Source organism: Siniperca chuatsi, linkage group LG17, assembly GCF_020085105.1.
Source record: "Siniperca chuatsi isolate FFG_IHB_CAS linkage group LG17, ASM2008510v1, whole genome shotgun sequence".
NCBI lineage: Eukaryota > Metazoa > Chordata > Actinopteri > Centrarchiformes > Sinipercidae > Siniperca > Siniperca chuatsi.
This window is the reverse complement of record NC_058058.1, coordinates 10,855,494-10,881,497: the sequence shown is the minus strand read 5'-3', so window position 1 is coordinate 10,881,497 and position 26,004 is coordinate 10,855,494. Positions and strand designations below refer to the sequence as shown.

General features: G+C 40.0%; 2 protein-coding genes across 7 annotated transcripts in view; both read right to left on the bottom strand.

Moving 5' to 3' along the window:
* Window positions 1–942: 942 nt before the first annotated feature.
* On the bottom strand, window positions 943–6,784 carry lrrc71 (leucine rich repeat containing 71). 3 transcript variants are annotated; one of them, XM_044171634.1, is made up of 17 exons: window positions 6,605–6,784; window positions 5,464–5,502; window positions 5,252–5,386; window positions 4,693–4,800; window positions 4,416–4,491; window positions 4,231–4,305; window positions 3,949–4,017; window positions 3,657–3,816; window positions 3,495–3,578; window positions 3,276–3,350; window positions 2,980–3,096; window positions 2,803–2,866; window positions 2,634–2,707; window positions 2,511–2,537; window positions 2,312–2,420; window positions 1,765–1,850; window positions 943–1,144 (listed from the first exon to the last, which is right to left on the bottom strand). In XM_044171634.1, the coding sequence occupies exons 1-17, from the start codon at window positions 6,672–6,674 to the stop codon at window positions 1,025–1,027; spliced, it is 1,488 nt and encodes a 495-aa protein (XP_044027569.1). In that variant the 5' UTR covers window positions 6,675–6,784; the 3' UTR covers window positions 943–1,024. The 3 variants fall into 3 exon arrangements, with proteins under 3 accessions (XP_044027569.1, XP_044027571.1, XP_044027570.1); XM_044171636.1 differs by having other exon boundaries at window positions 5,252–5,318; window positions 6,605–6,781; XM_044171635.1 differs by lacking the exon at window positions 2,511–2,537.
* A 1,212-nt stretch (window positions 6,785–7,996) lies between these two features.
* The window catches only part of ash1l (ash1 (absent, small, or homeotic)-like (Drosophila)), a 31,947-nt gene continuing 13,939 nt past the window's right edge, over window positions 7,997–26,004 (bottom strand). For 3 of the 4 annotated variants that reach the window (XM_044171626.1, XM_044171625.1, XM_044171627.1), the window contains exons 6-27: window positions 25,726–25,899; window positions 25,478–25,572; window positions 24,904–24,977; window positions 24,696–24,741; window positions 24,339–24,447; window positions 23,920–24,126; window positions 23,608–23,754; window positions 20,437–20,545; window positions 20,128–20,277; window positions 19,452–19,519; window positions 18,817–18,983; window positions 18,384–18,536; window positions 18,052–18,106; window positions 17,549–17,681; window positions 15,566–15,829; window positions 15,042–15,128; window positions 14,787–14,877; window positions 13,803–13,941; window positions 13,469–13,641; window positions 12,989–13,155; window positions 11,787–12,270; window positions 7,997–10,457 (exon numbers count right to left, since the gene is read on the bottom strand). In XM_044171626.1, coding sequence (XP_044027561.1) covers window positions 10,366–10,457; window positions 11,787–12,270; window positions 12,989–13,155; window positions 13,469–13,641; window positions 13,803–13,941; window positions 14,787–14,877; window positions 15,042–15,128; window positions 15,566–15,829; window positions 17,549–17,681; window positions 18,052–18,106; window positions 18,384–18,536; window positions 18,817–18,983; window positions 19,452–19,519; window positions 20,128–20,277; window positions 20,437–20,545; window positions 23,608–23,754; window positions 23,920–24,126; window positions 24,339–24,447; window positions 24,696–24,741; window positions 24,904–24,977; window positions 25,478–25,572; window positions 25,726–25,899 — 3,184 coding nt within the window. In that variant the 3' untranslated portion in view covers window positions 7,997–10,365. The remainder of the gene's footprint in view (window positions 10,458–11,786; window positions 12,271–12,988; window positions 13,156–13,468; window positions 13,642–13,802; window positions 13,942–14,786; window positions 14,878–15,041; window positions 15,129–15,565; window positions 15,830–17,548; window positions 17,682–18,051; window positions 18,107–18,383; window positions 18,537–18,816; window positions 18,984–19,451; window positions 19,520–20,127; window positions 20,278–20,436; window positions 20,546–23,607; window positions 23,755–23,919; window positions 24,127–24,338; window positions 24,448–24,695; window positions 24,742–24,903; window positions 24,978–25,477; window positions 25,573–25,725; window positions 25,900–26,004) is intronic. The other variant, XM_044171629.1, reaches the window with a different exon arrangement.

Sequence of the window (26,004 nt, the reverse complement as noted above, 5' to 3'; positions counted from 1 at the left end):
ACTAAGATACACTCCAAATCACAAAATGTATTATCACACTCCCAATTATTAGATTATATTATTTTTAAGAGTGTATTTTTATGCACTTAAATGAAAGCAAACAATGGACTGTGGAACCTGAAAGAGGTCATAGCCTACCATTGGTTGTGGGTCCTTCATACCAGTATTTTCATTTCCTTAGAGGGCCCCCTAGTGGCACTTCAGGGCCCCATGAAGCTGACAAACTTTGCACCCAGTATCAGATATGTAACAGAGAATAACCACATAACGATAGGTTCTGATTTTTCTTGTCTCTCTTAATACAATACCAATATTGAAAGAGTTCTGGTTCAATGTAATTCTTCCTCCTGTCCATAATGGCATTGAAGCGACCCAACTCCAATGTAAGAGATGGGGGATAAAACCTATAGTTCTGTGACAAAATAATTTCTACAGTTCAGCTGACAGTTAATAATAGGCTTCAGCAGACTGAAATAGACAAATAAAGTAGGTATCTTCCAAAATCAATTTTAGTATGAAATTCCTTCTCTGTGCTACAGTTTCTTCACTGCAGGTTAGCAAGGAAAGCCTATGGAAACACAAAGAGGGAATTTCATAAGGAAACAACAGTAACATTGACATAGTCAGAAGTCTGTTGTAGATAAATCAGTGAGTGTTACCTGTCACACTGGCTGACAACTGTGAGATATGATAACAATGGTTCATCTAGATTGAGTACTTGGTATTTGGCTGTTCTCAGTCTTTGTCCTTGGTGTAAATTCTGACCGTGAGCAAATCAAAGTAGTAAAATAGATCTATAAACAGGGTTCTGATTAGCTGTCCTGGGCAAAGCATCTGCCGCACTGTGCTCCTGTTCAGGCACTGCCTTTTTATGTACCACAAGACTGTTACTGTTTCCATTTGTTCATCTCATGTGTTACAAAACCACAACAAAGGACAAAATATATGTATGTATTTTTATTGTTGTACACCAAATTAAAAGTTTACAGTATAAGTCTGTAGAAGTACATGTCAGTTCTCAGCACTATACTCCCTGTCCTTCCTCTTCTGTCAGCTCAGAGCTGTTTTTTTCGAGTGGATCAGTGAGTGTCATCAGTTCCTTTATCTTCACATAACACTCACACTCTGGTGGGAAGCGGTTTCTCTGAAAGACAAATCAGAAATCACCATACAAATCCTCATATTCCTCTGAAACTGGTAGTTAATACTGTAGATTTAATCAAACTTGTGTACTAATATCTTAAACTAATATCTTGACTAGTATAATTAAAATAGTTCAACATACTAAAATATTTTTCTCCGGTGGAAGTACCAGTAAAACACAGCACTAAAGAACTAAGCTGGGTACTATAGATGAAACTGACTTAAATCAAATTAAAATTATTCTAGTGTAAAAAATCTATTTTAATAGATAATAAATAAAAGTTAAAAGTAGCTCATTTAAAATGTACTTGAAGCAATGTTGCCACATTCCCAGATCTCAGCGTTTAACTTGATGAGTACAATGTTATTATTACCAATAGGAATGATGCTCTTTAAAATAAGGCCCCAGTTGTAGGAAACCAGAAATTTACAGATTTAAAAATACTGACTTCCAAAAATGTTAAGCTAATTAAAATTACACAAATGTAAGGAGAGTGGCCGTAAATTATTTTTCTACCTTCAACGATTAACCTCTTAGATGCAATTTATGTTATGAACTAAAGTGAATTGTGCACAGATGTCTACACGTGCACACACACACACAGTGTAAGTGAAGCACACCTGCAGACAGAGACGCAGCAGGCCTCTTCCCTCCATCTCTAGTGACGTCAGGAACAGAGGCAGCGACTTCTCTGTGATTCTGTTTCCTACACAAACACACACAATATAACCATTTTATTTAAATCTTTAACAATCCTCATATGGTTTCATTTTTAATTTTTTGCAGAGCCCTGGGGAAGTAGCTGCTAATTAGCGACCAGCTTATATGAAACAAATGAATAAACAGTGATTTCATTAATCTAATGTGACCTGTAAATAATAAACCTCCCATTTTTTTATTTCTTATGTATCTTTTTCCTAAACAAATGACAGTAAAAAGGTAAAATTATTACATGTAGCACTTCTCTTAGCATACAGTAAAAAAAAAATGTACATCAAGTTACTTAAAAACAGAACTCACAACAAAATTGATGTTCAGCATGAATGACAGTTGAAAATATTCCTGCTATCAAACTTAACTGTACTTGTGCTGGAAATACCTTGATGTGAACAGTTTCTGGATTCGATTTTTCTGTCAAACTGAGATGAACACACCACAGTTACTGACCTGCCAGGTTGAGGGAGGTGAGAGTCCTGTTTCCAGGCAGAATAATGTCACCGTCCCTGTAATGCACAAACTGGTCCAGCAGGGGGTTCACTATCTCCACCGCCTCTACCTACAGGTGGAGAAGGAGAGAAGTAAACAACAGCCTATGAATGTGCGAATCATATTTATCACTGAGAACAGAAAACTGCATCAAACAAACCTCATTCAGGCCAGTACTTGATTTATCCTGTGGAAAAAACAAAGTTAAACCAACTAAATGATTAAAAGCAACATGTTTGGTACCATATATGGTACACAGATTCAGAAAGCATGTTTCTGTTACCTCCTGTGCAGATTGTTGTTTCTCTTTGCTCCCCAGCTTGCCACCTTTACTTTGAGGCACCTTTATATCTGAAGCTAGGAGAGATTTAAAGAGACAACAATGAAAAGATAAACCCCCCTGCTGTCAAAGGACAATAGAACAAGTTTATATTTGTAAATGAAGCAGTTACATTTCTTGTTAGACTTTGGGTTCTCTTTGTTGGCAGCTGGTTTCTCATCTTTTTTGGATGCTTCCTGTAAGTTAAAAGATTACTTGCCACAGGATTTACAAACCACAGATGATTGCAGTTACACCATAGTTTCACTTTTACAGTCTATTTTACACTGGTGTTTTTTTGGCATGTGACCTTTGACTTTTTGGAGGTGCCTTTGTTCTCCCCCTTGCTGATGCTCAGTGAAGTGCTGCTGAGTACTGAGGGAACTTGGTCAGCAGGCGATTGGTCAGAATCGACCCTAAAAGATGACTGCAAAAACAGAGCAAGAGAATTCAAAATGTGTTTATTAAGAAATAAACACGTATCCTTGGACTTCTATACAGAGTAATGTTAGTCAGTCCTTACTTTTTGAACAGGACACTGATGTTTAGGATTAGGATTCATTTTAATGTAAGGTGGGTATTAATGTTAGACATAGCTGCACATACAGACTGTGTTCTTTCCAGAAGCAGCTTCCTTCTCTCCACAACTTCTTCATGAGTTAGAGCAAACTCACCTAGTACCTGAAAATGGAAGTGGTTAAAGGGTGGAGGCTTATTAAATTACATAATAATATAATGCAATAAACAGAATACAATTTAAAACAATTTAACCACTGATTTAAATGGATTATCCCCCAGCTTAAAGTCTTTCATGTAAATGGATACCTCAGCCAGATGAGCAGCTCCCGAGTCTCCAATCTGATTGTTGGACAGTGAGAGACAGAGCAACGCACGATTCAACCGCAGGCCCTGAGAGACAAAACAGGACACCTCAGCAGTCATTAGGGAAACATATAGAGGGAATATGGAGTCAGCTCTGCGTAATACCTGTGCGATATGTGTAGCACCTGCATCACCAATAGAATTGAATGCCAGGTTGAGTGATATGAGGTTCTTGTTGGCAGATCTGGTGGTTGAGAGAGCCATCCCAATTACACGAGCGTCCTCGTCTCCTATCCGGTTATTTCGCAGGGACAAGTGAGAGAGGCTTGACCAAAGAAACACACGACATGAATCGGGCATGTTGGTGGTTCTATTTGTGATTGTGTGAGTGCAAATCAAGGTTTATTTTATTAGTTCTGTACTACTATGTGAGATATAAAACTGCTTGGTGACTCACACGCTGTCTTCAGAGAGAAGAAGGTGGTAGCTCCACTCTGGAAGAGGGTTGCCCTCCAATGCCAAAGCACTAACATAAAACAAAGAGGACAGATCAGTAACCCTCAGTGTTTGACTGATAATATTCAACATACTGTAGTGTAATTTTTTCAGCAACCCTACAACATTTTCCGACTTTAACTCAAATTTCCCATTCTTCGACCCAGATTGAATTAAACCCACTGTGATGCAGGGAGCTACAAAACAAAGACTCACAGTGTGACTGACAGTAGAATCCGCTCACCTGAGGTTGGAGCACAGTGATATTGTGTTCATGAGGGAGATTACCATTCGATCTGTCAGTCCCGCCTGCCAAAACCTGCAACACAGTGGACAACATTACACAAACAAACAAGAACCAAACAGTGACAGCTGTAACCCTGTTCCCTGTAACAAGAGTGCACCGCTCTCTGTCGGCTCATCACTCACTGAAGGCTCTGTAGCTTGTTCAAGGAGAGAAGCATCTTCTGTAGCACTCTGGCAATCTGCTCATCTACCTTCCATCCTGTATATATTTAAGACAGATTTTATAATGTTTTCTCCAACATCCAGCATCCAGTAGTTAGTGTCATCCAGAATACTAAATGACATTAACTACCTGATGGTTGCAGACTGCTCAGGGAGTCAAATGAGAATGTAAAAAGAGAAAAAGGTCAAACCAGAGACAAATATGGCTGTAAATATTTCTCTGGTGTTTTGTTCTTACCAGAAACCTTCAGGTTCTTGGCGCTGAGGGGGTCTTCGGTCTCCAGCTCCACTTGGAGGTGTGGCTTAGACCAGAAAGGTGCATCATTTATCTGTGACTGGCTGTCATCTGAAGATACAATTATGATAATTATAAATGAACTGAAGCTGAGATTATAAAAAGGACAATTACTGTACATTCATACTTTGTATATAATGATCTATACAGTACAGTAAAGTATATTTCCAGGGTACTGACTGTTCCTTGGTCTTCAGATTTTCTTTGGTTTATATTTTTAAATTACTCATTCAAGTGTCTTTATGTTGTATGTAAAAAATCAGAAATTAGATCAGATTCGAGGTACAGTACTTACAAACTATAATTAATACAAAATAATATCAATGTTAATTCAATTAACGTCCTCTTCCATCAGTTTAACACATCAGCTGCAATCAACAAACAAGTCTTGTTAGTGAAAAATGAACACTGGAAAATATAAAGTATCTTATACAGGATACAACAAGATAATAGTATGTGTCCGCCTGTCCCTTTGTCCTGTAAAGCTGTTCAGATTGTTTACCTGTGTCCCCTCCTTCAGTTTCACTGGTGGAGGACGTTGGTTGCTTCGTGTTGACAGCTGGGATATCCTTCATGTCCAGAATAGCACAAAGCCCAGGGAAGTCAATCTCCACATTGCCTGAGCACTGATATTCATCTGTGAGATAGTGGGTTTAAAGCATTGAGCATACAGCTCTCATCTGTTACCAAAGACAGTCTGATAATGTTACTTACCAAAGGTCTGCGCTGGCAATTTTTCATTTGTAGTCTGTCCTAAAAACAACAGATAGGCCAGAGTTTATTCCCACTGAGCATTTCCCCTTTTTATTAACCACCTGGGCAGTTAAACTACAAAAGTGAAAGTGAGTTACTATATCATACTTCATATCATACTTGTTACAAAATAACTAGTGACTGAGAGTGGTATTTCATCCCTTAAGATTCTTTAAAGGCTACAGTCCAGTGTTGTCCTGTTTCCCTGACATCTGCACGGCACATGCTGGGTTACAGTACGATCCAGTCTGCTTCAGTGCCTGTTTGGCATTGAAGGCTGCAGTTATAAAGTCATTAAAACTGACTCCAAAGTTATTAATTATTCTTAAGACATCTTTATAAAATGTACACAACAGGATCTCATGGCATCTCATGATGAATAGACATAGACGCAATAATGTTATTAAGATGACTTAATTTAGATTATTTACTACTACTTATTTCCAGAGTTAGAAAGTAACACAGTTACAGTTACAAGTATATCTACTAAGTGTTGTACTTAAGTACAATTTTGAGGTACTTGTACTTAACTCAAGTATTTCTATTTTATGCTACTTTATCATTCTGCTTCACTACATGTCAAAGGGAAATGTTGTACTTTTTACTCCAGTACAGTATAACACACTGACAGGGGCCATTCTGCCGCCTAATGAGTACTTTTGATACCGTAATTTACTTTTTATACGGTGTAAATGCATTTTGCTGCTCATACTTTTGCTTTGTACATAAGAATAAATTATGAATGCTGGACTTTTACTTATAATGGAGTATTTTTATGGCGTGGTATTAACTACTCTTAATACTTCTTTCACCGCTTATTTCAAAAGCTGTGTATTTAAACCTGCCAAAGTGAATTCGCACTACTTAGATTTAATATTTACAGCTATTTATGGTTATATAAATTGCAAGTTACAAAATAATAATATAATATTACTTTTGTATTATTATATTATCATTAAAAGCCTACATCTTATCATTTACAGATTGATAACATTTTAAAAAGTTGGCTCATCAATGGCAATTTGCTGTAAACAGTCCCAGTGAAGGGGCCGGCTAGCAAACGCTGATTTCCGACCTGCTGATGAAAGACTCATCATCTAACCTGTATTTTTTGAGGCCTCTTCCTCAGCATTCGCCTTGTCTGTTTTCTCTTTTTGTCTCTTTCTAGACATTGATGTGTCTTAAAGTCGAAATATAGCGAGTTAAATCATCAGATAAGTGAGCTAACGCCGCTGTACTGCTAGCTAAATGAACCCCTGGGCGTCATTGGCGTTACTATAGCAACCAACTCTCAGTCCAACCTCGTGTGGGGTCATCGCGAGATCTCTGGCTAGGTACTCGGAGTATATTTGGTATTTTTGAAAATGATCGTTAGTAAAGATTTGTGGGAAAATATTAAAGTAGTTTATCTGGCCTTTATGTTAGTAATAGTGCTGAGAACATCAACAGTCATAGTAGCATAACTTCATTAGTATATAACTTCCGTAATATCGCGAGAGTTAGATAAATGACTGTTAGGTACCAAACTGTGAGAAAGTACAGATTCTCTGTAAAGCTGTTCCTTTCACCCTAGAGACTATGAATCTGAGGATGAGATGCCTCACTTAAATTCATGTTGATTGTCGACTGTGGTCTGAAAAAGAATATGCTCAATCAAGTATTTCTATTGTTTGTACCATATGAAAAGTAGCTCTTAGACAAGGACATTTTTATTTTCCATACTCAAACTGGAGCAGCAGCAGCAGTGACTGGAGCTGGGTGATTGTGGAGGGGGAGGTTTACTCATTCCTCATCAGGAGATTAGGTTTTCATTTCAGATAATACAGCCCTGAACTTTCAGTAGAGTAGATACAGTAGTCATCACTAGCACACAATATGAAAACATAGGAATATAACTTCACACTGCTTTAACACCCTCCTTCTAGTACTGATACAGAGGCTCTATCAGCTAAATTATCAATTCATCATCTAATAAATTGTATTTCTTCTCAAAAGGTTTGTGCTGCAACATAAATGCAGAGAAATTCATTTTGGGTGCATTACATTATGAGCTTCATTTCTGCTGTGATAGATTAGCCTCTCTGAAACGCTTTCCACATCTCCAATTTTTTCAGCAATGGCAGCCGAAATGAAAACTATATGGCAATTCAGTGCGATCATCAGGGTATTCTTCGAGAATTCCTTTCTTCTCTTTACCAACAGTATCACATTAGCAGGACTCTTTCCATTCCTGTATAATGTTTCAATTTTGCAGAGCTCATGGTCTTTGTTCAAACCGAAGTTTCATGTCTTTAACATTTCAAAAAAGATATACAGTATAGGCCCTACATGTCATAACTCTATCAGACCTTAATTTCAGGATGTGAATAAAGTTGAACGTAAACCACATCAGTGATAAACTAGCAGAGCGCCAACACACAAGTTGGACATGTAGCTACATTTTTGTATTTTTAGTGAACTATCTAAGGAATATTAAAAGCATGACAACATAAGGTGTATTCACAATAATGTAGTGCTTTTTATTAAAAAAACAAACAAACAAAAAAACAAATATAAAACAAAAAAGTAAAAACCAACAGCATTTTTCATGACTTAAGAATCATAATTACAAACTTTTAACGAGTGGAAGAAGTTTGACAAACTGTACACATCACAAAATGTCCGCCAGTCTGCCATTTACAATGCTTGCATCTTATTTTGTGATTGTCTAAAAATAACTAAACGAATCACACAAAACACACAAATACAAGTACAAGCATCATACAATGACTGCTATCACAAAACTGAACCATTTCCTATTTGAAAGAAAAACAAAAATAATAACATGATATTGGGCCGACAGCTTTACTTTTGTGTCTGTCACCGTTTAAAAATATCATAACATTTTTATGTTGGTTTGTTTTTTTAGTGTTCAACACTTTGCAGCAAAAAACAAGGAGTACATTTCTCCTTAAAAGTAATATTATTAACGAAAATTCAGTGACAAAGGTGTCATTGCTGAGTCACTGTCATGTCCCAATGCCTTCTGTGTCCGTTTGACATTCTTCTCGCTCATGCAGTAGATGAATTTCATTTATAGGCAACAAAAAAACTCAGCTTAAATCTTTATGTCGTCGGGACAGTTAAGGTGAGATTTTATGGACATTAAAAAAATCTTTTTCCTCCGAGCTTAAGTGTCTTCATTATAGTAATACAAACGGAAGAAATTATAATATTATCATTAATATAATAATCATAATACATTTAGGGCTGAGTCCTGTACAGTACAATAATAAACAAAATCCATTTTCAAGATATTGCTTTTGGAGACACTCCTCAATGTAAAGTGTGTACATTTACATAACTTGGCACTGTACAGCTTCCCGTTTCCTCTTTCTCCCTCTGTCAGTGTCTCATTCTTGTCACTTTTCTGTCAGTTAACCGCACTGGGACATTGCAGGCTGTCCCTTTTTAGCAGGAGGCATTTGGGGAAAAAAAAGAAATCTCATCAAATATCACAATTTCTTTTTAAAACATTCTCCATGGCAACCAGGAACATAGTCTAAAGACAAAAAAAGATCTTAAGTCCCTTCCCCTCCCAATATACAGTATACACCGCCCCACCCGTCTCACAGAATATAAGAAAATATGACCATCACGATACATTTCATGTTAAGTATTGTTTTCCATAGTTTTCTTAAAACTGTTAATTGCCATCGAGCCCTTAATTTTTTTTTCCATTTTGTTTTTTAAAAAGGTATATCTTCAAGAAATCTGGCAGAGTACAGACACACAATAAGTGTGTACGCACGCACACACTTGCACACAAGGCAGTCGGAGAGCACGGCTGTGTAAGGCGTTACAGTTAAAGCCGTTGCCCCCCCGAACGCCTGATTTAGTTAAGCTGGTGAATCATGTTACTTCAAAAAAGAGGGGCGAAGCTGACTGCCTCACGAGAAAATTAAAAATTAAAATTAAAACCTCAACAAGACACTTTGACTGACAAAAGCGCACACTCAATCTTCCCTCCCCTCCCATTACTCTAAAAACAAACACACCCCCAGCCTCTTCTGTTCCTAAATGAGTTACTACAGTATAACAGGAAAAAGATAATAGACTTTTTAACTCGTTTTTTGTTTTCAGACTGCATCATCCAATACTGTGAGTGTTAGTGTGTTTTCATTATAGATACATTACACAGAGCTTCACAATATCCATGGTACCAAAAGTGCAGTTCACCACCCACAATCGTTCTCTCTTTCTAATGAGCAGCATCTGAGCACACTGCTCAACTTACATTTCTCCTATGCCATTTCCCCCCCACGGTCCCTGCGCAGATCTTCTCTCCATTATCCATTATACTTTGTCATTGCAGCTAGGTCCCACTAGGGGGAACAATTCTCCAGCATTCACATCCCCATTGACTGAAAGGACTAACCATTCCTCCCTCTATCCATCCATATTCAGTACCACTTGTTTCATTTCTGATGCTTGCTAGTGGAATTCATCTACCCATGTCTGTAATATTCAATGCATTTAAGTGCACGGGGTATTTCTCCTATGTTCATTTTTAAAAAAACTTCTTGTTTTGCATCATACTACTTAAATAAGCAAGAGGTCTGGGTCAGCTCTCTCTTCATGCTCCTTGGGAACTCTTGAAAAGCTTAAATTGCCATGGAGTCAGCGTTTCCAAACCCCCTCCACGCTCTCAGAGTTGAGATGACAGTCTTGGAAGAGGTAAACTGAAGAGGCCCCCAGGGATGCATTGTGGTCCTTAATGGTCGGGTAACCAACAATGCTCATTTCCCTTCTTGCTGTCTCTCCGTTTTCTGCCCCTTGCTCACAAAACTGAAAGGCAGTGTGCTTGACAGGCACCTAGCGAAGTTATTTTCTGCCCACAAAATCACCGAATCCGAGGGTCCGACGCCGTAGCCGCCGCCCCGCGCCCTCCTCCAGGAGATAAGTGACATCTATTGCTGTTGGAAGAACACAAAGAGAGAGGGGGAATTAGGAGCTTAGACAGAAACAGCTGACTCACAGGGTATTATATTAAAGAAACAGCAAAGGTAAAGGTAGGCAAAGGTGACTCTTCTGTTACTGATGCATTAAGCTGAAAAGTGATCAAAACATCTGACAGAGTTCTACAAAAATCTTTGTAGCTCTCTGAAACCACCTATCAGATTTGACAGGTGTGTTCAGGTGTCATTTTGGGCAGCAAATTCTATACAGACTCCACATTATTCCACGTTTGGTATACTCCTTTATTCTTGTTCTTATTAGTAATCCACCAATAAAAAGTCAAACTTGATCTGTTTCTTTGTCATGCTTTATCAGCAAATGCATCCTCAGCGCTTTCTACAGCTGCTTCGCGCTTGAAGACGGGGCATGATGGTGGTACCTTTGGAAGGATTTTACTGTGAAACAGCTACAGGATAAGGCTGGCAACAAATCCAATGAAAACACTCTACCCTGTCTGTGGCACTCAGCCCCAAGCCTATTTGTTCCTCCTGAAGATCTAAATCTATTTAAAAAAATGGCTTGCAAATGTAGTGTCTTGGTTTTTTTTTTTTTTTGTTTTTTTAAAGCATTTCAGGCAATTTCCTTAAACAGCTTGGCACTGGTTTTTAGCAAACATTATTCAACAGGGTTGAATAGTCCATTTGCTGGGGACTATTTTCAGCGAGTGGGCAGATTAATTTGTGTATTAATCTGAGTATTTGGGATTGACTCCAAATAAATGGTGCCTATGTTTATCATAAAGAAGGAACATGTCACCCAGTGCAACAGTGTGGCTCATTTTTATGTTCTTGGACAACAACAGAGGTCACACAGGCAACACTCATTAGCAGGATCAATTCATTGTTGATCTTATATATAGCACAGATATTGCATATCACCAAACTTATCCTTTAAAAACCGAGGTTAGCCACTGAATGTTAGTGTTCGAAGTTGGTCTAGATTTAGATTTGAACTTTTTGGTAATATTGTCAGCAGACTGAAGCAATGCAACAACAGACTGAAACACTGCATGGGAGGAAGGGACTTGGACAAAGCAGCAGATCTGAAAACTGAGGTTCCCATCTGTTAAATGAATGCTGCAAAGAATTAAACATAAATATGAATGACAGCAAAATCTGAGCTGCAGATTTTGCTTCCTCTTCATCCCCCAGTCCCGCTAATGGACAGTTTCCTGCCCCAGCTTTGAACATTCACAAATAGTACAAAAATGTGTTATCCAACATGTTTAAATCATGCGTCACAGCAAGTGATCAGAAACTTTAACCCTAATTTATCTGTTGACCTACCCCCCTGCTTTGTTCCCGGTCCCTCACCATTCTTGTTGGGAGTTCTGTGCAGCAGATCCAGCAGAATTTTGTTGAGACGTTCCCTCTGGGCCTCCCTCCTGCCCAACACTGGGTGGTGTAGTGGCGAAGAGGCGGAGGACGACGGGAGTTCAAGCATCTCTCCTATCCTCTCTGAACACTCCTCCAGCTCCTTGCACTCCTCAGCGTCCTGCCCTTCCTCTTCGTCCTCCTCCTCGTCTTCATCCTCGTCTCCCTCCCCTTCCCGTTCCGCTCTTCTGGGCTTAGCTGAAAGAAGTTCAGGATCCTCCGGAGCTAAGTCCATGTCGTCCTCCACTCCTCTCCCGTCTTCAGCCTCAGGTGGGAAGTCGTCACCACGGTCGCAGGAAGAGCCGTCGTCCTCACAGCCCCCTGCTCCTTTTGGTCGTTCGCTCTTCCAGGCAGAACGGCCCCCGTTCCTCTTGTAGTTGTCAGGAACGTAGTGAGGCTGCAAAAATGTCACAATCAGACCTGGGTCAAATAGTGTTTGCAAATACTTTTCATGGTTTTATTTAGATTACTTAGGTTTTAGATGGCAAGGGTTTAAAATAGACAATAAAATCAGTGCAACACAGTTTAGAAAGTTTTGGAAAGTCATCTTAATTTAAGTTTCTGTGATAGACATTTATCTGACACAGACCTGAACTAATTTAATGCAGTGAAACTTATCCATCTGGTCCTCCATGGAGGCAAAAACAAACAAAACTAAACAGAACTGACTAGGAAATCACTAATTAGTTCATTTGACATTTTGCAATGTAAAAGAATTGCTGTAAGTATTTGGTTAAAGTTGCATGTAATGCTATCATCTCTCAAGTCTGTTCTTTTTCATTACAATTTACATTGGGCATAATTAGCCACACAAATATATAGTTGTCAACCAGTGACAAAAATCACAAAACAGATATTTGGATGTGGTTCACTGCAAACTATGTGGTTTGGATCAGAAACAAAAAGCAGGTGCGGTTTCTCTCATTTGTTTCTGGTTATCCCCACCTTCCCTTGTAATTGTGCTGCCTAAACATTGAGCGAGAGAAGGTGCAGAGGCAAAATGTGCCCTGGGCTGTAATATTACCTTCACTCTTAAAATATCTTTCAGTGTTTATAAATCAGTAATAGATCCCAGCGCAGCAGCCCCACCCTGACAGGACCCCCATCACTCTCACCGAGAAGTCCCTTTTGGGCGCGAGCCGCTTGGGGAAGTGGTTGAAGGCATACGGCTTGGTGCAGACTGGGTAGCGGTTACGGTGGATCTTGTAGAACAGGTGAGCCGACTTGTCCAAGCGGTAATCACAGATGTACACATCCTGCTCTTTTACACTCTTCGGCCGTCCTGTAGGAAGGAACACACTTTGTATTAGCCAGGAACTGCTGTAAATATATATGTTTTTGTTAAATACTGTATAAGGTCAGAGCTGAACCGTAATGGGATTGTTAACATTTATAAGCACTGTCCTGCTTCAGATTCGTATTTACACACATTCAGCTGTCAAGAACATCTGCATTTTCTATGGTTCACTGAGCTTCACACAAGCAAGGAACTAAGAAACCTCAGAAGTAGTTGTTGAAAGAATTACTAATTCAATATGGGAAAAAATCCATCCAAACCAGCATGTGTAAGTTTGCATATGTGTGTCTCCCCTCACCTTTGCAGTAAGTGTAGAGATCGAGGACACAACAGGTTCCCACCACTGCCTCCAGGGGGATGATCTCGTAGAGCGGCATGCGGAATAACTCGTTCTGGTAGAACCGCCGTGATGGAGAATGATGCGTCTCGTGGGGACGGAAATAGTGGTGGCCAAAGGCAAACCTCTCACCCCTTTAGAGTATGAGAGGATACAGAAAAGGTCAGTAAATTAAGCACAATGATAATGCACAAGCTGTTACTACAACATACTACTTACATGTAACTCTTCTCACTGGCTGGTATCCACAGTAAATCATGCTAGTTGTTCAAAATACTACATCTGATTAACTTACTTTTCATTCTTCCAGAGTTTCTCAATTCGGAAGATGTCGAGTTTGTCTCGGTTGATGTGAGACAAGAGACGGTAAGACTGTCTGACTGGCTGGCCCTCAGGTGTGCGTCTGCTGTCTCTCATCAGATACACACAGTCACCTGCACACAAGACACAGACCCTGACAGGTTACTTGTCTACAATGAAAAGAAAGAAAGAAATTGACTACTTGATACAAAAGTCACCTAGTAGAGTATAACATCTCAGTACAGTAACACTTCTTTGCCCGCATTTTGGAGAGGATCAAATTTTGGCAAGTCAAAACATTTAAAGGCAACAAGATCGCATAGCAAACTTGCATTAGACACACTTCAACCCTGTGATACAATACGTTTAAGTCTGGCCTGTGAAATAATAAAATTCACTTGCCTTGACTAAATTGTTATAAACATAGCTTAAAGAGCAACTTAAAGGTACCTTGTGGAGTTTCTGACCTCCAGCAATGTGCCAGAAAAGGCAGTGAAGAAGACTGCAAGCTAGTAAACACAGATGTAAACACTGCTGGATTTAAAATACTTTAAGAAATTCACTTTGCAAATGTTTCACGAGGAAGGAAATGCATTGAGTACTTTTGTTAGACTTCAAGGATACACACAATGCATTTGGTGGGTAAGACTCAATATAAACATAACTCCACAGGGCACCTTTAACATCAGGCTGAAAATCAGTGTTTCTCTGCCCCCACTGGCTAACAGTTTCAAGCCTGTTTCACCTCTGATCACTCCCAGCATCTCTGATGGGTGTGGTCTGGTGTGGTCACACAACAGTGATGTCAGGTTGTTCTGAAGTACACCTGTACATCACTGCAGCAAGACGAGAAGTGAAACCAGTGGAAGTCAGCAAAAACAGGATTTTCAGGGGGTATTAAGTTGCTCTGAAAGTGCTGAAACTGGAACTTTCCAAGCATTTGCGAGCTCATGACCGCTGGTTTCTACTGTTTCTATACCTTGATGTAGCAGCAGGTCATCTCTAAGGAGACAGATGTAGTAGACAGAGCCAGCCTGGGCGTAGCTAGGCTGGGGTATCATGGGAACTTCCTGTAACAACAATAACACATATGGGTGAGATTAGATGGAAGAGGTTGGTGATGATTTAGGCTCAGAAAGGGACTAAAACCTTACTGTCCTAGGAAGGAAAACTGTTGGACATGGACACAACATTAAGTTAAGCATTCACGGTTGCTTCGAGGGGATAGACGTACTCTGTCTACAGGCCGAGGGTCACACTGCTCACACAGGTAGTGCTCCACCTCTGTCTCCAGCCGCATGCAGTCAAAGTGCTGCCACACCTAGAGTGACAAAAACAACTGCTGAATCACATGAAAGCAAAGAACAGATAGTTGAATCATTTTCTCCCCAGCTGGTATTAACAGTGACTCACTGTTACAAGAGTAACAGTGATGTTCTGAGTCTCTTACTAGCAAAAACAAACATTTTTAACAATCTCCTTGATTCACAACTGTGGTAGTTTCTGAACGTAAGCTCCATCAATATTTGTTACCCTCCTTGTTTTCTTTGTCTAAAAATAACTGACTGACTGCACACTCGCCTTAGGAAAATCTCCTTGACAAAGTACTCCTTAGTTAGGTGAAGTCTCAAGAGAAAGCACTCACTAAAACAGATGTAAACTATCAGTGAGCCTAAAAGAAATGCATCTTTCTTTCTATGCTAGTAAAAATATGGATTTTTCATTTCAGTTATATGTGTTTGACACCTTGCTTCTTACCATGCACTTTTCACACTGGATCATCAGGCCTTCGTCCTTGTACATTCCACAAATGCAACGGATGACGTCATCGTCCTTGTCATGGGCTCCTCCTCCGTGGTGGTGGCCATGGTCACGCTCCAGTGAATCCGAGCTGTCTGCCTCACTGGCGGTCTCACCCACGATCTCATCAATCTGGACAGCAGCTTCATGACGAGCGCTGTAGTAGGCTTTCCGCAGCCGACACACATCCCTGCCTACCGATGACTTCCTGCCGTAGTATTTCTGGTGGACAGTTGTAAATGCAGCTGCTTTATTTTCTTGCCAAAAACAATACATTTACAGGAAATCATCTTAGTGAATCTGCACAGCACAAGGACAACAAGACCTCACAAACAGCTTAAAGAGATGACATAAATCTATATAAAAAGGCAGAAGAATGCACATTTGACCCCAGAATTATACCCTCATCATTCAGCAGTCACTCAGACTGACTCTGAGCTGATCTGTCTGCAAATTCCTACAGAACAAAGGTCATTGACACAAAAAGATGCATTCAAAACCCCACAGCTCTCAATTTAACAATAAGCCACATTCCCCTCACGTTTTTTCAGTCTAGCAAAAAGGGGATTAGGACCAAAGGTTGAATCCAATTCAGACGTCCACTTCAAACTTCTCTGACTGAAGGAGTAAGCTCCTCTGAGAGGTTTCAAGTGGCACTTGTTTAAACTGCTTAGCTATACAGATGTAAATCAAAAGGGCCTGCAACGTGTGTGCAGAGGATCAGCAGTCATGAAGTTATATCCCATTTGGGAGGTGTTTGTATGAGACAGGACGAAAGACAGGAACTGACTGAGTGGGAGGAAGAATGTGTTAGAGCTGCACAATAACAGCTTAAATGATCATTTTGATGAGACTTTTTGATATTGATTGGGCTCTAACAATCTGGGATCAAACTCTAGAGACTCACAAGTGTTCTTGTTATCAGCTTTATTAAATGATGAATACTGGATGCTGCAGCAGCCTTAGCATTCATGCTAATCATCATAAATCTGACAGATAGAGAAGATCTATAACTCAATCGATCAATTGAGCATTTAATTTATTTTCATTTTCAAATGATGGATGATTATCCATTTGACTGATATTATGATGTTGGTAAGAATACATTCAAAATAAGATCTGACTCTCTTGGCAGTGGGTTTATCCTTCAGCAGCAGCTAATAGGGCATTTCCACAGTAGGAACTTTCCCAGGGGACCAAGATCTCAGGATCTAAACCTGTGTTTTTAAACAGAGGAACCAAGGACTAAATTTAGTTCCAAGTGTAAAAAACATCCCTGCCCCAGGGGTAGTACTTTCTGATGGTTCAGGAACTATCGAGGAGATGCGTGCAAGGCTTAATGTCACTGACGGGTCAAACACAGTGGCAACTACAACTTGTGTCAGTTCACAAAACAAGGAAGCACTGGGTGTGACTAGTATCGTTATCAGGACAACGGTTGGACATTTGTTGTCATTTATTAACGTTAAAATAGAGAGAGACAAAGAGAAAGAGAGTGAGCATGCAAATAAACAGAGCATGAGAGAGAGAGAGAGAGGGAGCAGCGGTTGAGAGAGCTAGCAAGTGAATGAGAGAGAGGGAGTGGTGATCCGTCATAGGACTCATTTCCCTAACCTTCACAGTTCTTCATATGCGGTGGAAATGCAAACAGGAATGGGAAAACATGACTTTTAATTCCTAGTTTAGGTCCCGAGTTCAGGTCCTCAGGTTCCATAGTTCTGGTACTTCATGATCGCAAAGGGCTATAATTGTTCAGTTTTGGTGACTAACTACTTAAGTTTATCCTTTAAAATACTAATAGTTCTTCTCCCAGCAACATGCTGCTCAACTGACAGAACTATGAAATTATGTATGTAAACAGACACAAATGCTCTTTCTGCAGTTCTCATTGTAAATAGCAGGGGATCACTAATGTTAGCAACTGATGGGACACCTGCCTACCTCAGCATTGCGGAACACTTTGAGCATGTCTGTGTCGAACGCTTCAACGGTCTTGTAGTGGCCAGTGAGGATTTGCTTCTCGATGGTGCTCAGGTCCAGAGGGTCAGACACCTTCTCATAGTACTGGCTGTTCCTGATGGCACACAAAAAACAGCAGGATTAGTTTCTGCTAATCTGGTTTGGAAACATTTGAAACCATTCATTTTAAAACTGGACCATCCAAAAAAATCATACCAATTGACCATGACAGTGTTAGTCCCATGTAGCCAAAGAAGAATAATTAGCTGTTATTGTTTTGACACAAAGTGATTACTATCATTACTGGACAAGAATCAAAGCACAGGCTGTCACGGCTGAAATGTGGCACAAGATAAAACTGTTACACTATGTGGGTGCTGTACACTGATAGATCAGATAACACCGTAACAATGCTGTCTGGAAAACAGTAAATCACTATGAATGAACCAGACGAAATGCGGGTTTACACTTTTACACACTCTTACCTCTTCCTGGATGGGAGGTTCACCAGCGGAGCAGCAAGTGTCTGGCCAGCTGAATCTGAGGTAAGACAAAATAAAAACATTCCTGTCATCATTTCTCAATCATAGAGCCTTATCATTCAGTGAATATTAGATATTAGCATAGAGGGACTGACAGATGTGTTTTAGAGGCCTGATCAGACCTCAGATAAGGCTAGAGGTCATACTAATGAGAATATACTATTACAGAATCGTACAATTGTAGGTTACATGTTCTACTGGGGCCTACACACACACACACACCAATGTACACCACAATATACACATTTTGTACATTTCTCAACATAGACACTAACCCTTGTAGCTGGTGATCATGTCACAAATCTCCTTGAAGATGTGTGCGAGGCGAGCCGTGCGTGTGACTTCTGTGTTTTCCTCAGCAGCGGCGAGTCTCCGTGTGCGTACCGACCGCGACGTCTGCAGGGCCGAGAACTGCGTCAGGAACACATCTGGAAACAGGACGCGAGCATTATGCATCAAGTTTTTACACCATTTTACTTTGTTTCAGATCACTTACATTTCAGTTATATGCTAAGCAAGTTGTTTACAGCTAGAAAAATTAATTCACAAAATACATTTACATTCAATTGTTCATTCCAGTGTTGCCTTAGCTAACATGCTGATCAGGACACACTTCAACTGTAGCCACTAAAACAGGTTTTTTCACAGCTTTCTTGTGTTCTCAATTTTTATCACATTCTCTTCACGCCTCTAAGCTTGTACACTCACCTGACTTAATGTTGCCGTCGTCACGGATGACTCCTCCCCAGCGTGTATATATGGACAGGCTGCTGGCATCCCTCTCTCTCTCACCCAACCTCTTCAGTAGCTCCTGTTTCTCCCTCATCTTCTCCCAGTTCCTCAGGAGAAACACTCGGTGCTTCAGCACAAAGTTCCTGATGATTGAGGGAGAGAGAGGACAGTAGTGTGAAGACGGTGTGTGTCTGTGTGCCAACATTAACTCACACCTCACACATGTCAGATGTTCCCTTCTCTCTGATGGAAGATCTTTTTAATGGGATATCTTAAATACCACTACACAATTCTGTTAAAGAAGTACTGAGATTTAGAGCAAAAAAATACATTTAAAAACAATGCACTAATTATAAATTCAGAAATGTTTCCAAATGTTTTATACTGAAATATTTCAACAGCAAGTCTTTGTCTGCATTAAAAATTCTGATTAGGGATGCAGAAATGTATCAGCATGCTATTGACCATCAATGAAATGTGAATTTTTTTGGTTTGCAGGAAACAAATTGAATACAGATAGTTTGTATCAAACATGCTTCACCAGTTTGCTCTGATAGAGTTCTGTTTCTCTTATGTATTGCTTGTGAGTCAGTCAGTTTGTGTGTGTTTACCTCTCTCTGTTGGACATGGGCTTCATGAGATGAGGGTAAAACTTGTTGCTGTCACTCGACTCTTCCTCCTGAAGATAAGATAGTTGTATTAAAGCAAGATCTTAATGGAAAACACCCCTCAGCTTATGAACGTACATGTTACTGCTGTTTTCAACAACTGCTACTAAAGATTCATACTAAAAAACCATGATGTTTATTGCTGAAAGCCCATGTTTGAAATATACCAGTATCTACAATAAATTTAGGTCATATTATTCAGCCCTAATTCAAAAGTATACCCTTTATGGTATTCTGAGTTACTTTTTTAGACAGCTTGTGGCCCACTAAGAGTACCTTTGAGACACAGACACATTCATGCCCTACATAGAAACTGCACCTGATATTTAATAAGACACACTTGGACAAATCAACCTAGCAATAGCTTCACCTAGATAACAATAGGCTATAGTTTAAAACCAAAGACAAACTTAAGCAAAATATTATGGCATCTATTCAGGTGTAAACAGTCTTAAAACAGTCTCAAAAAACATTCAACACTCATTTTCTGAAGGTTACTTTCAGAAATGGAAATTTCAAGTTATTTTGCTATGAAAGGATTGCTTTTCTCTAACAAAAGTATTATCTGATCGTAAGTGAACTGTAGTTCTCAGTATTTCTATGTACATTGAGCACTCACTCGTTTCTTGAGCTGGTGTTTGGACTTCCTCTTCTCCTTGAGTCGACCCAGCCGCCGAGTCCCTGCTGCCTTCGGAGGCAGGCCGTTAATACGCTGGCTCTTCCCTCCGATGATGCCCCGGCAGCTCTCGGAGCCACACTTACACACTTGCTGTAGAGGAGAGAAAAAGAAAGTGCAAAAAAAGCGATGAGTTGTGTAAGAAAGAAAATGGTCTTGCCAAAATAGAAGCAGCTGTGATGATAGCTCTGAACATGAAGTATCCAAAGTGTTATTCCATGAGGAGTTCAAAGATGGTCGCTGGTGCTTCACCTGCTCTTCTGTATTGAAGGAATGGAAGTTGTAGTCATAGGTGAGCTCAGTGCCGCTGCTGATCTCCTTGAGAGCAAAGAGACCAATTCTGTACACCCCATTCACCGACCTAAGAGAGAGTCACAGGGAACTTAAGTGAGTGGGTGCAGCATTCACAGGATGAATTTTACATTTGCCAATAAAGCATGAGGAAGTTCGGAAGTTACAGGATTTTAGTAAAGATAATGTATTGTACAAGGCCTCAGGAGTGTTTTGACCAGTCAGGAGGTTACTGGATCTTACAGTCTATGTTTAGAGTAGTAGTTTACTGATGAATGTTCAAGGTGACATCATATTGTGGTAAATATATTGATAGGGAATAAAAATAAAGTTACTTCCAAACAATGCCTTGGTGTTATTATGCGACAAGCACCAAAATGCATCAAAGAACGTTATCAATTCACCTCTGAACTAAAGTAATGGAAAATCATATCATTTTCAGGTCAAGCTTTCCTGTTAGCCGATTAATGGCTCGTCCATGAGCCAGCCCTGAGCTTGAGGTGAGAGTCATACTTTACGTCTGAAACAAGATGGAGAGCTTTGTGTAAGAGGGGTATTAAAAGATATACTCCCCCTTTAGTCAAGTTTGAAGTCAAGTTTCTGTCTTGACTTAAAAAGATGTTAAACTAGCCCTGTTAGAATGACAATTAAATTAAGGCATTTTAAAAATTGGAACAAAAAGAGACCAGGACTGCCCCCCGTTTTCATTTGTTCGATTTGGCAACCGCTCAACACGTCATCCCTATTTTACCCCTCTCCAAACGAAGTAGTGCTCCAGCTTTTCACCATTCTTCTAAGAATAAAGCGCACTATTCGGTTTGCCAGCCACTTGATAATTTATTCCTTCTATAGGGGTAAAAAGCTGGTTCAGCGCATTGTCTTCAGGCACTACAGCTGTATCTAAGGCCTGGCTGCATGTAATCTCTCTTCTCTGACAAGATGGATGACTCCTCAGGCTTTGTGCTGAAAATCCTCCATCCTTGTGGAGTCTTTTATTTCAGCCCAGCCACTCTACATTACACACACATACACCGGCCAGTGCCCTAGATTATGAGCTGTTCTATGCTGGAGGGCAGAGGGTACAGTTTGATAGTCCACTCTCTTTAGTTTATTAGCTGTCCACAATCAAACCCTCTGAGGGTTAAACTGTGGTGAAACATGTTGCAGATTCACCATACACAGGCAAACCACATCTAAAGAAAAATACAAGTAGGTTTTACTTATAAAAGTCAGGCACAGGAAGGCCTGCTGAGCCAGGTCTCTCCGATTGCAGTGGATTTAGCCATGCTGTGAGAACAATCCCTCAGGAAACCAGTGAATTGTTTTGGCGTGGTGCAAGGCCTTTAAGCCATTTAGGTCTCTGAACACTGGCAGAGACTGACTGAGTTGATCTCGTCAGATTACCACCACACAACCACATTAATAAGGTTGGGGTTTGGAGGCAGAGCTTTCTCATTTACAATGAAGTGCACCTGCTACACGTGTCCTTTTTAGCGGTCGTGTAAGATACCCAAACTAGGACAAACACAATACTGCTGAACATACACTGTGACTACATATCTTAAGTTAAAGTGGTTTAACTGTATAGCTGTAACAAATCAACACAACTTCAAAAAACTTGATAAGGGAATCTAACACCAGTACAAATAAGCCCACATTTACATGCATTAAAGTACACACAATAGCTACAAGATTAATTATGACGTGTGGTTACTTAACAACAGTGAGGAGTCGAGAATAAAATAGCCGTAGAAGGGCTTTTTGTGGCTTGGCGGGCCTTATCACTATCATCATACCATACCAAAATGATTATTTCTATGCTGAATATCTCTCTCTCTCCTTTCTGGTACTTTCACTATACTCAGTTTGCCTCTTACAGAGTGAGAAAGAAATTACCCAGCTCACACGAATCATCAGGCACACAAACAGATAGCAATTAACTGAAACTATTTAGGTAATGGGCTAGTATTTTCCAGTTCGTTAACCATAAATGACGGAAGCATTTAGAAAACAAAATACTGAATTATCAAGCTGGAACATTTTTCAATCAGCTTCTCCCACTCTCACAACAATCCAGCAAGATTCTCAGCATCACTTGTTTAACACTGCCTGCCTCTTTCATACACTCTGACTGTCCATGTACCTTACAGTCCTTAAAGGTTCCCTGTGGAGTTTTAGACCTCTATTAGTACTATAAAGCTGTTTTTGTATGGGTCCCCATTTTGTTTGTCTCGTGCACTCACCAAGGACACACATGCACAAGCGCGCATGCGGGTGAAATGATACACAGTCCTACCAATGGTGTCACACTATTCCACTGATCTACAGGTGCCATGCCAAGATCTGCTGCAATGTGCCAACAAAGATAGGGAAGAAGAAGACTGCAAGCTAATAAACGCTGGATTTAAAACATATTTAAAATACGTCCAGCTGAAATTAAATTGTGTTTTTCTGCTATACCATACATATCGGCTCTGTGAATCACTTGTCCTGTGTTCTCCTCCGAGAAAAAAAATCTAAAATCCAAAAGGAGAAATTTATATTTTATATTTTTTGGTTTCACGATGGCGCCCCCTAGTTTCGATGGGCAGATAGGCAGTATTCCTGATATTTCCCCAAAGACCTTTTTTCTTCCTTTTAATAATACAAAACTATTAACAATACATTTTTTTAAAAACATTGACATTATTTCTGACTACAAAAGGGGGTGACTAAATGTGACTTCAGTTAGAGCAAATGTTTTATGAAAAGGAAATGTACTCGACACGTTTGTTAGACCTCAAGGATACACAGTGCGTTTTCATGAGTAACTCACATGAAAACATTTGTTTGATTACAAGAAAACTCCACAGGGCCCCTGTAAATGGTAAACCCTACTCTTATTGTACTTCTAATGGAATTTAACATTACTGTTTATATAGTGTGAGTGAACGCAGTATGCTTTATTTGTCATCACAGTCAAACAAATGCAGTTTATGCCAAGTCGGGCTGAATTATCCGTCCTTAACAACTTGTGGCAACTGCTCATGCTCCCGCCTGAAAAGGCTTAGCCAAATCTGGGCTTTGGTGAGAACCCAAAAGCACCACAAGGACATTAGGAGGGAACTGGTTTAAAGCTGCCATGACACCCACCACTTCTGCATCTCACAGTTGGGTTCACAGCTGTGGTTTATGAAGCGTGCCTCATTGCCCATTCGGTAGCTGTCAATCACCATGCCGCTATCCAGGTTCAGACAGTAGTGGCCACTGTGGGAGAAGTACTGCTCCATCATACGGCTCCTGAAATATGGTAGGAGAGAGGAAGATTAAAAGAGAGGCTTTCATTAATTTCCATGTCAAGAGAAATTAAGTACTGAACTGAGGAAGTGAAACAGGCAGAAAGACAGAGGCAGAACAACACCCAACAAGAATTTCTTAAATAATACGTGACCCAGATTGTCTCACCTAAACTCCTGTTCGCTAACCACCTCTCCTAGGTACTCGATGATAAACTGTCCAGAGCGAAGTGACTCCTTGGTACGGATGCCCCAGCCCTTGCCCTCAGCACGGAATCGCTCCAGACACTGGACCCACTCATGTCTCTGGATGTGCTGGTTGTCACACTGATCACCACATGGGCAGGTGCTGGGAGAGCACTCAGCAAAACTCATCCTGGGGAAACAGGAAAATGAGGCTGCTATTCTCGACACCATGTTTGCCCTCTATTCACATTTGTTTCATTACTAAACAAACAACTTTACAACAACATTCCTAGACAAACATATGACTAAGCCCAAGTACTGATTTTTGAAATCTAATAAGATTGTATTCTCCGATAGGAAACCTGTTAAAAGCCGCCATTACATGCTGTGATTTGTCTTTACCTATTCAGGCAATCATCCAGGCAGCATTTTTCAGTCGACTCCTCACGAGGTCTACAGTTGCATGTAGTTGTTTCATAACCAGAGAGAGGCTTCACATCCACATAGACATCTATGACACAAATAGGGGATTACCGCTTTACATTTACTGACACGCTCATGAAGTGTGACCAGCAGTGAGAGCATCAAATATTTTTAATTCCTGTTTTGCAAACAATGCATATAATTGATAACAAGGACTACAATAGTCAAAGCAACCAAGGCAACCAATGTAGTAAAACAAAGGAACGCAAGCACATAAATTGATGAGGCTACAAATTACATTCTGACTAAATCACTGGAACAAAGCCCGATACTCACTTGATCTGATCTTTTTATAAAGGGGGACATCAGGCCTCTTGTAAAGCTGAAACACAAAAACAGAATGGTAAACATAAAGGGGTTTAAAGACAGAAACAAATACTCATGTGAGCCTCCACTGGGGCTGTACCTTTTGAAACTACCAACCAGTAATTTACTGTGAGCATGGAAAAACCCTAAAAATACTGTGCTCAACATGATTGATCACCTGATCGTGTTTCCACAGCCATAAGATGTCGTAAGGCAACTGGAAATCAATGCGCTTCTGTCTTAGGTACTTCCCTGAAAAAAAAACAAAACAGGAGAAATTTGGGGAGAGGAAATAAAATTGAATGGAAGTAATTTTTGACCATATACATAAATCGTAGTTATATTCACTCACTGTATGTAAATGAGATGTTTGACCTCTTGATGAAAAATGTTGTGTATTTCTTTTTATCATAGCTAAAAATATAGGCCTGTGGTAACTGAAAAAGAAGGGTCCTAATCCTAGAAACAGGTTTACTGAGTTATCTGGATAATTCTGATGAGTAATCCAAGACGCTCTTCAAATGTGACTGTAAAAAGAATGGTTGTGGCTTTTACTCAGCCAAACTTAGTAATCAAACTTCATGAGACAGGCCAATGTTTTACCTCTGCATATAGAAACTGATGTAGACTGATGTAATCAAACCTTTAACAGCATCAGAAAACATAATTAAATTTAGATTTGTCCAGTGTTTTAAAAGACTGGTCAGTCAATTTTGTAGTAATTACATGCTCAAATCCTGTGTGAGACTCACCAACATGTATAGGAGCTGGAAACAGTCCATAGTCATGTTCCCCAGGTATGTATTCTAGCTTTTCTTTCTTTAGCTGCAGAAGCTGACTCCGGGGGCTGCAAGGTGTGGTACAGAAATGGTAAAACATAAAGTCAGTTCACAGGCATTCCAGAAAACCAGTATATGATGCATTGATATCTAAAATAAACATGAATATCATAAGAAGAAAAAAAACAGAAGATTTAGTTTAAGATTTCTTTGGAACTCACTCTTCAGTCTTGTACACATCCGAATAAAGCCCCGCCTTCTGAAACTTCTTCTTTGGAGGTCTGGCTGGTCTCTTCTCCCTTTGGCTGGTTATGGGCATGGGCGGAGCTTGTTCCCCGGTGACGGTAACTGGGCGTTCCGGGGAGCAGTGGCCATCTGGCTTGCTTTCCATTGAGCTAAAAATAGAACCACGTCTTGGTTTCTAGTGATGACTGGACTTAATAAATGTTCCTTCATACACCAGCATTGAAACATCAGTACTCACTGTAAATCTCTGTCAG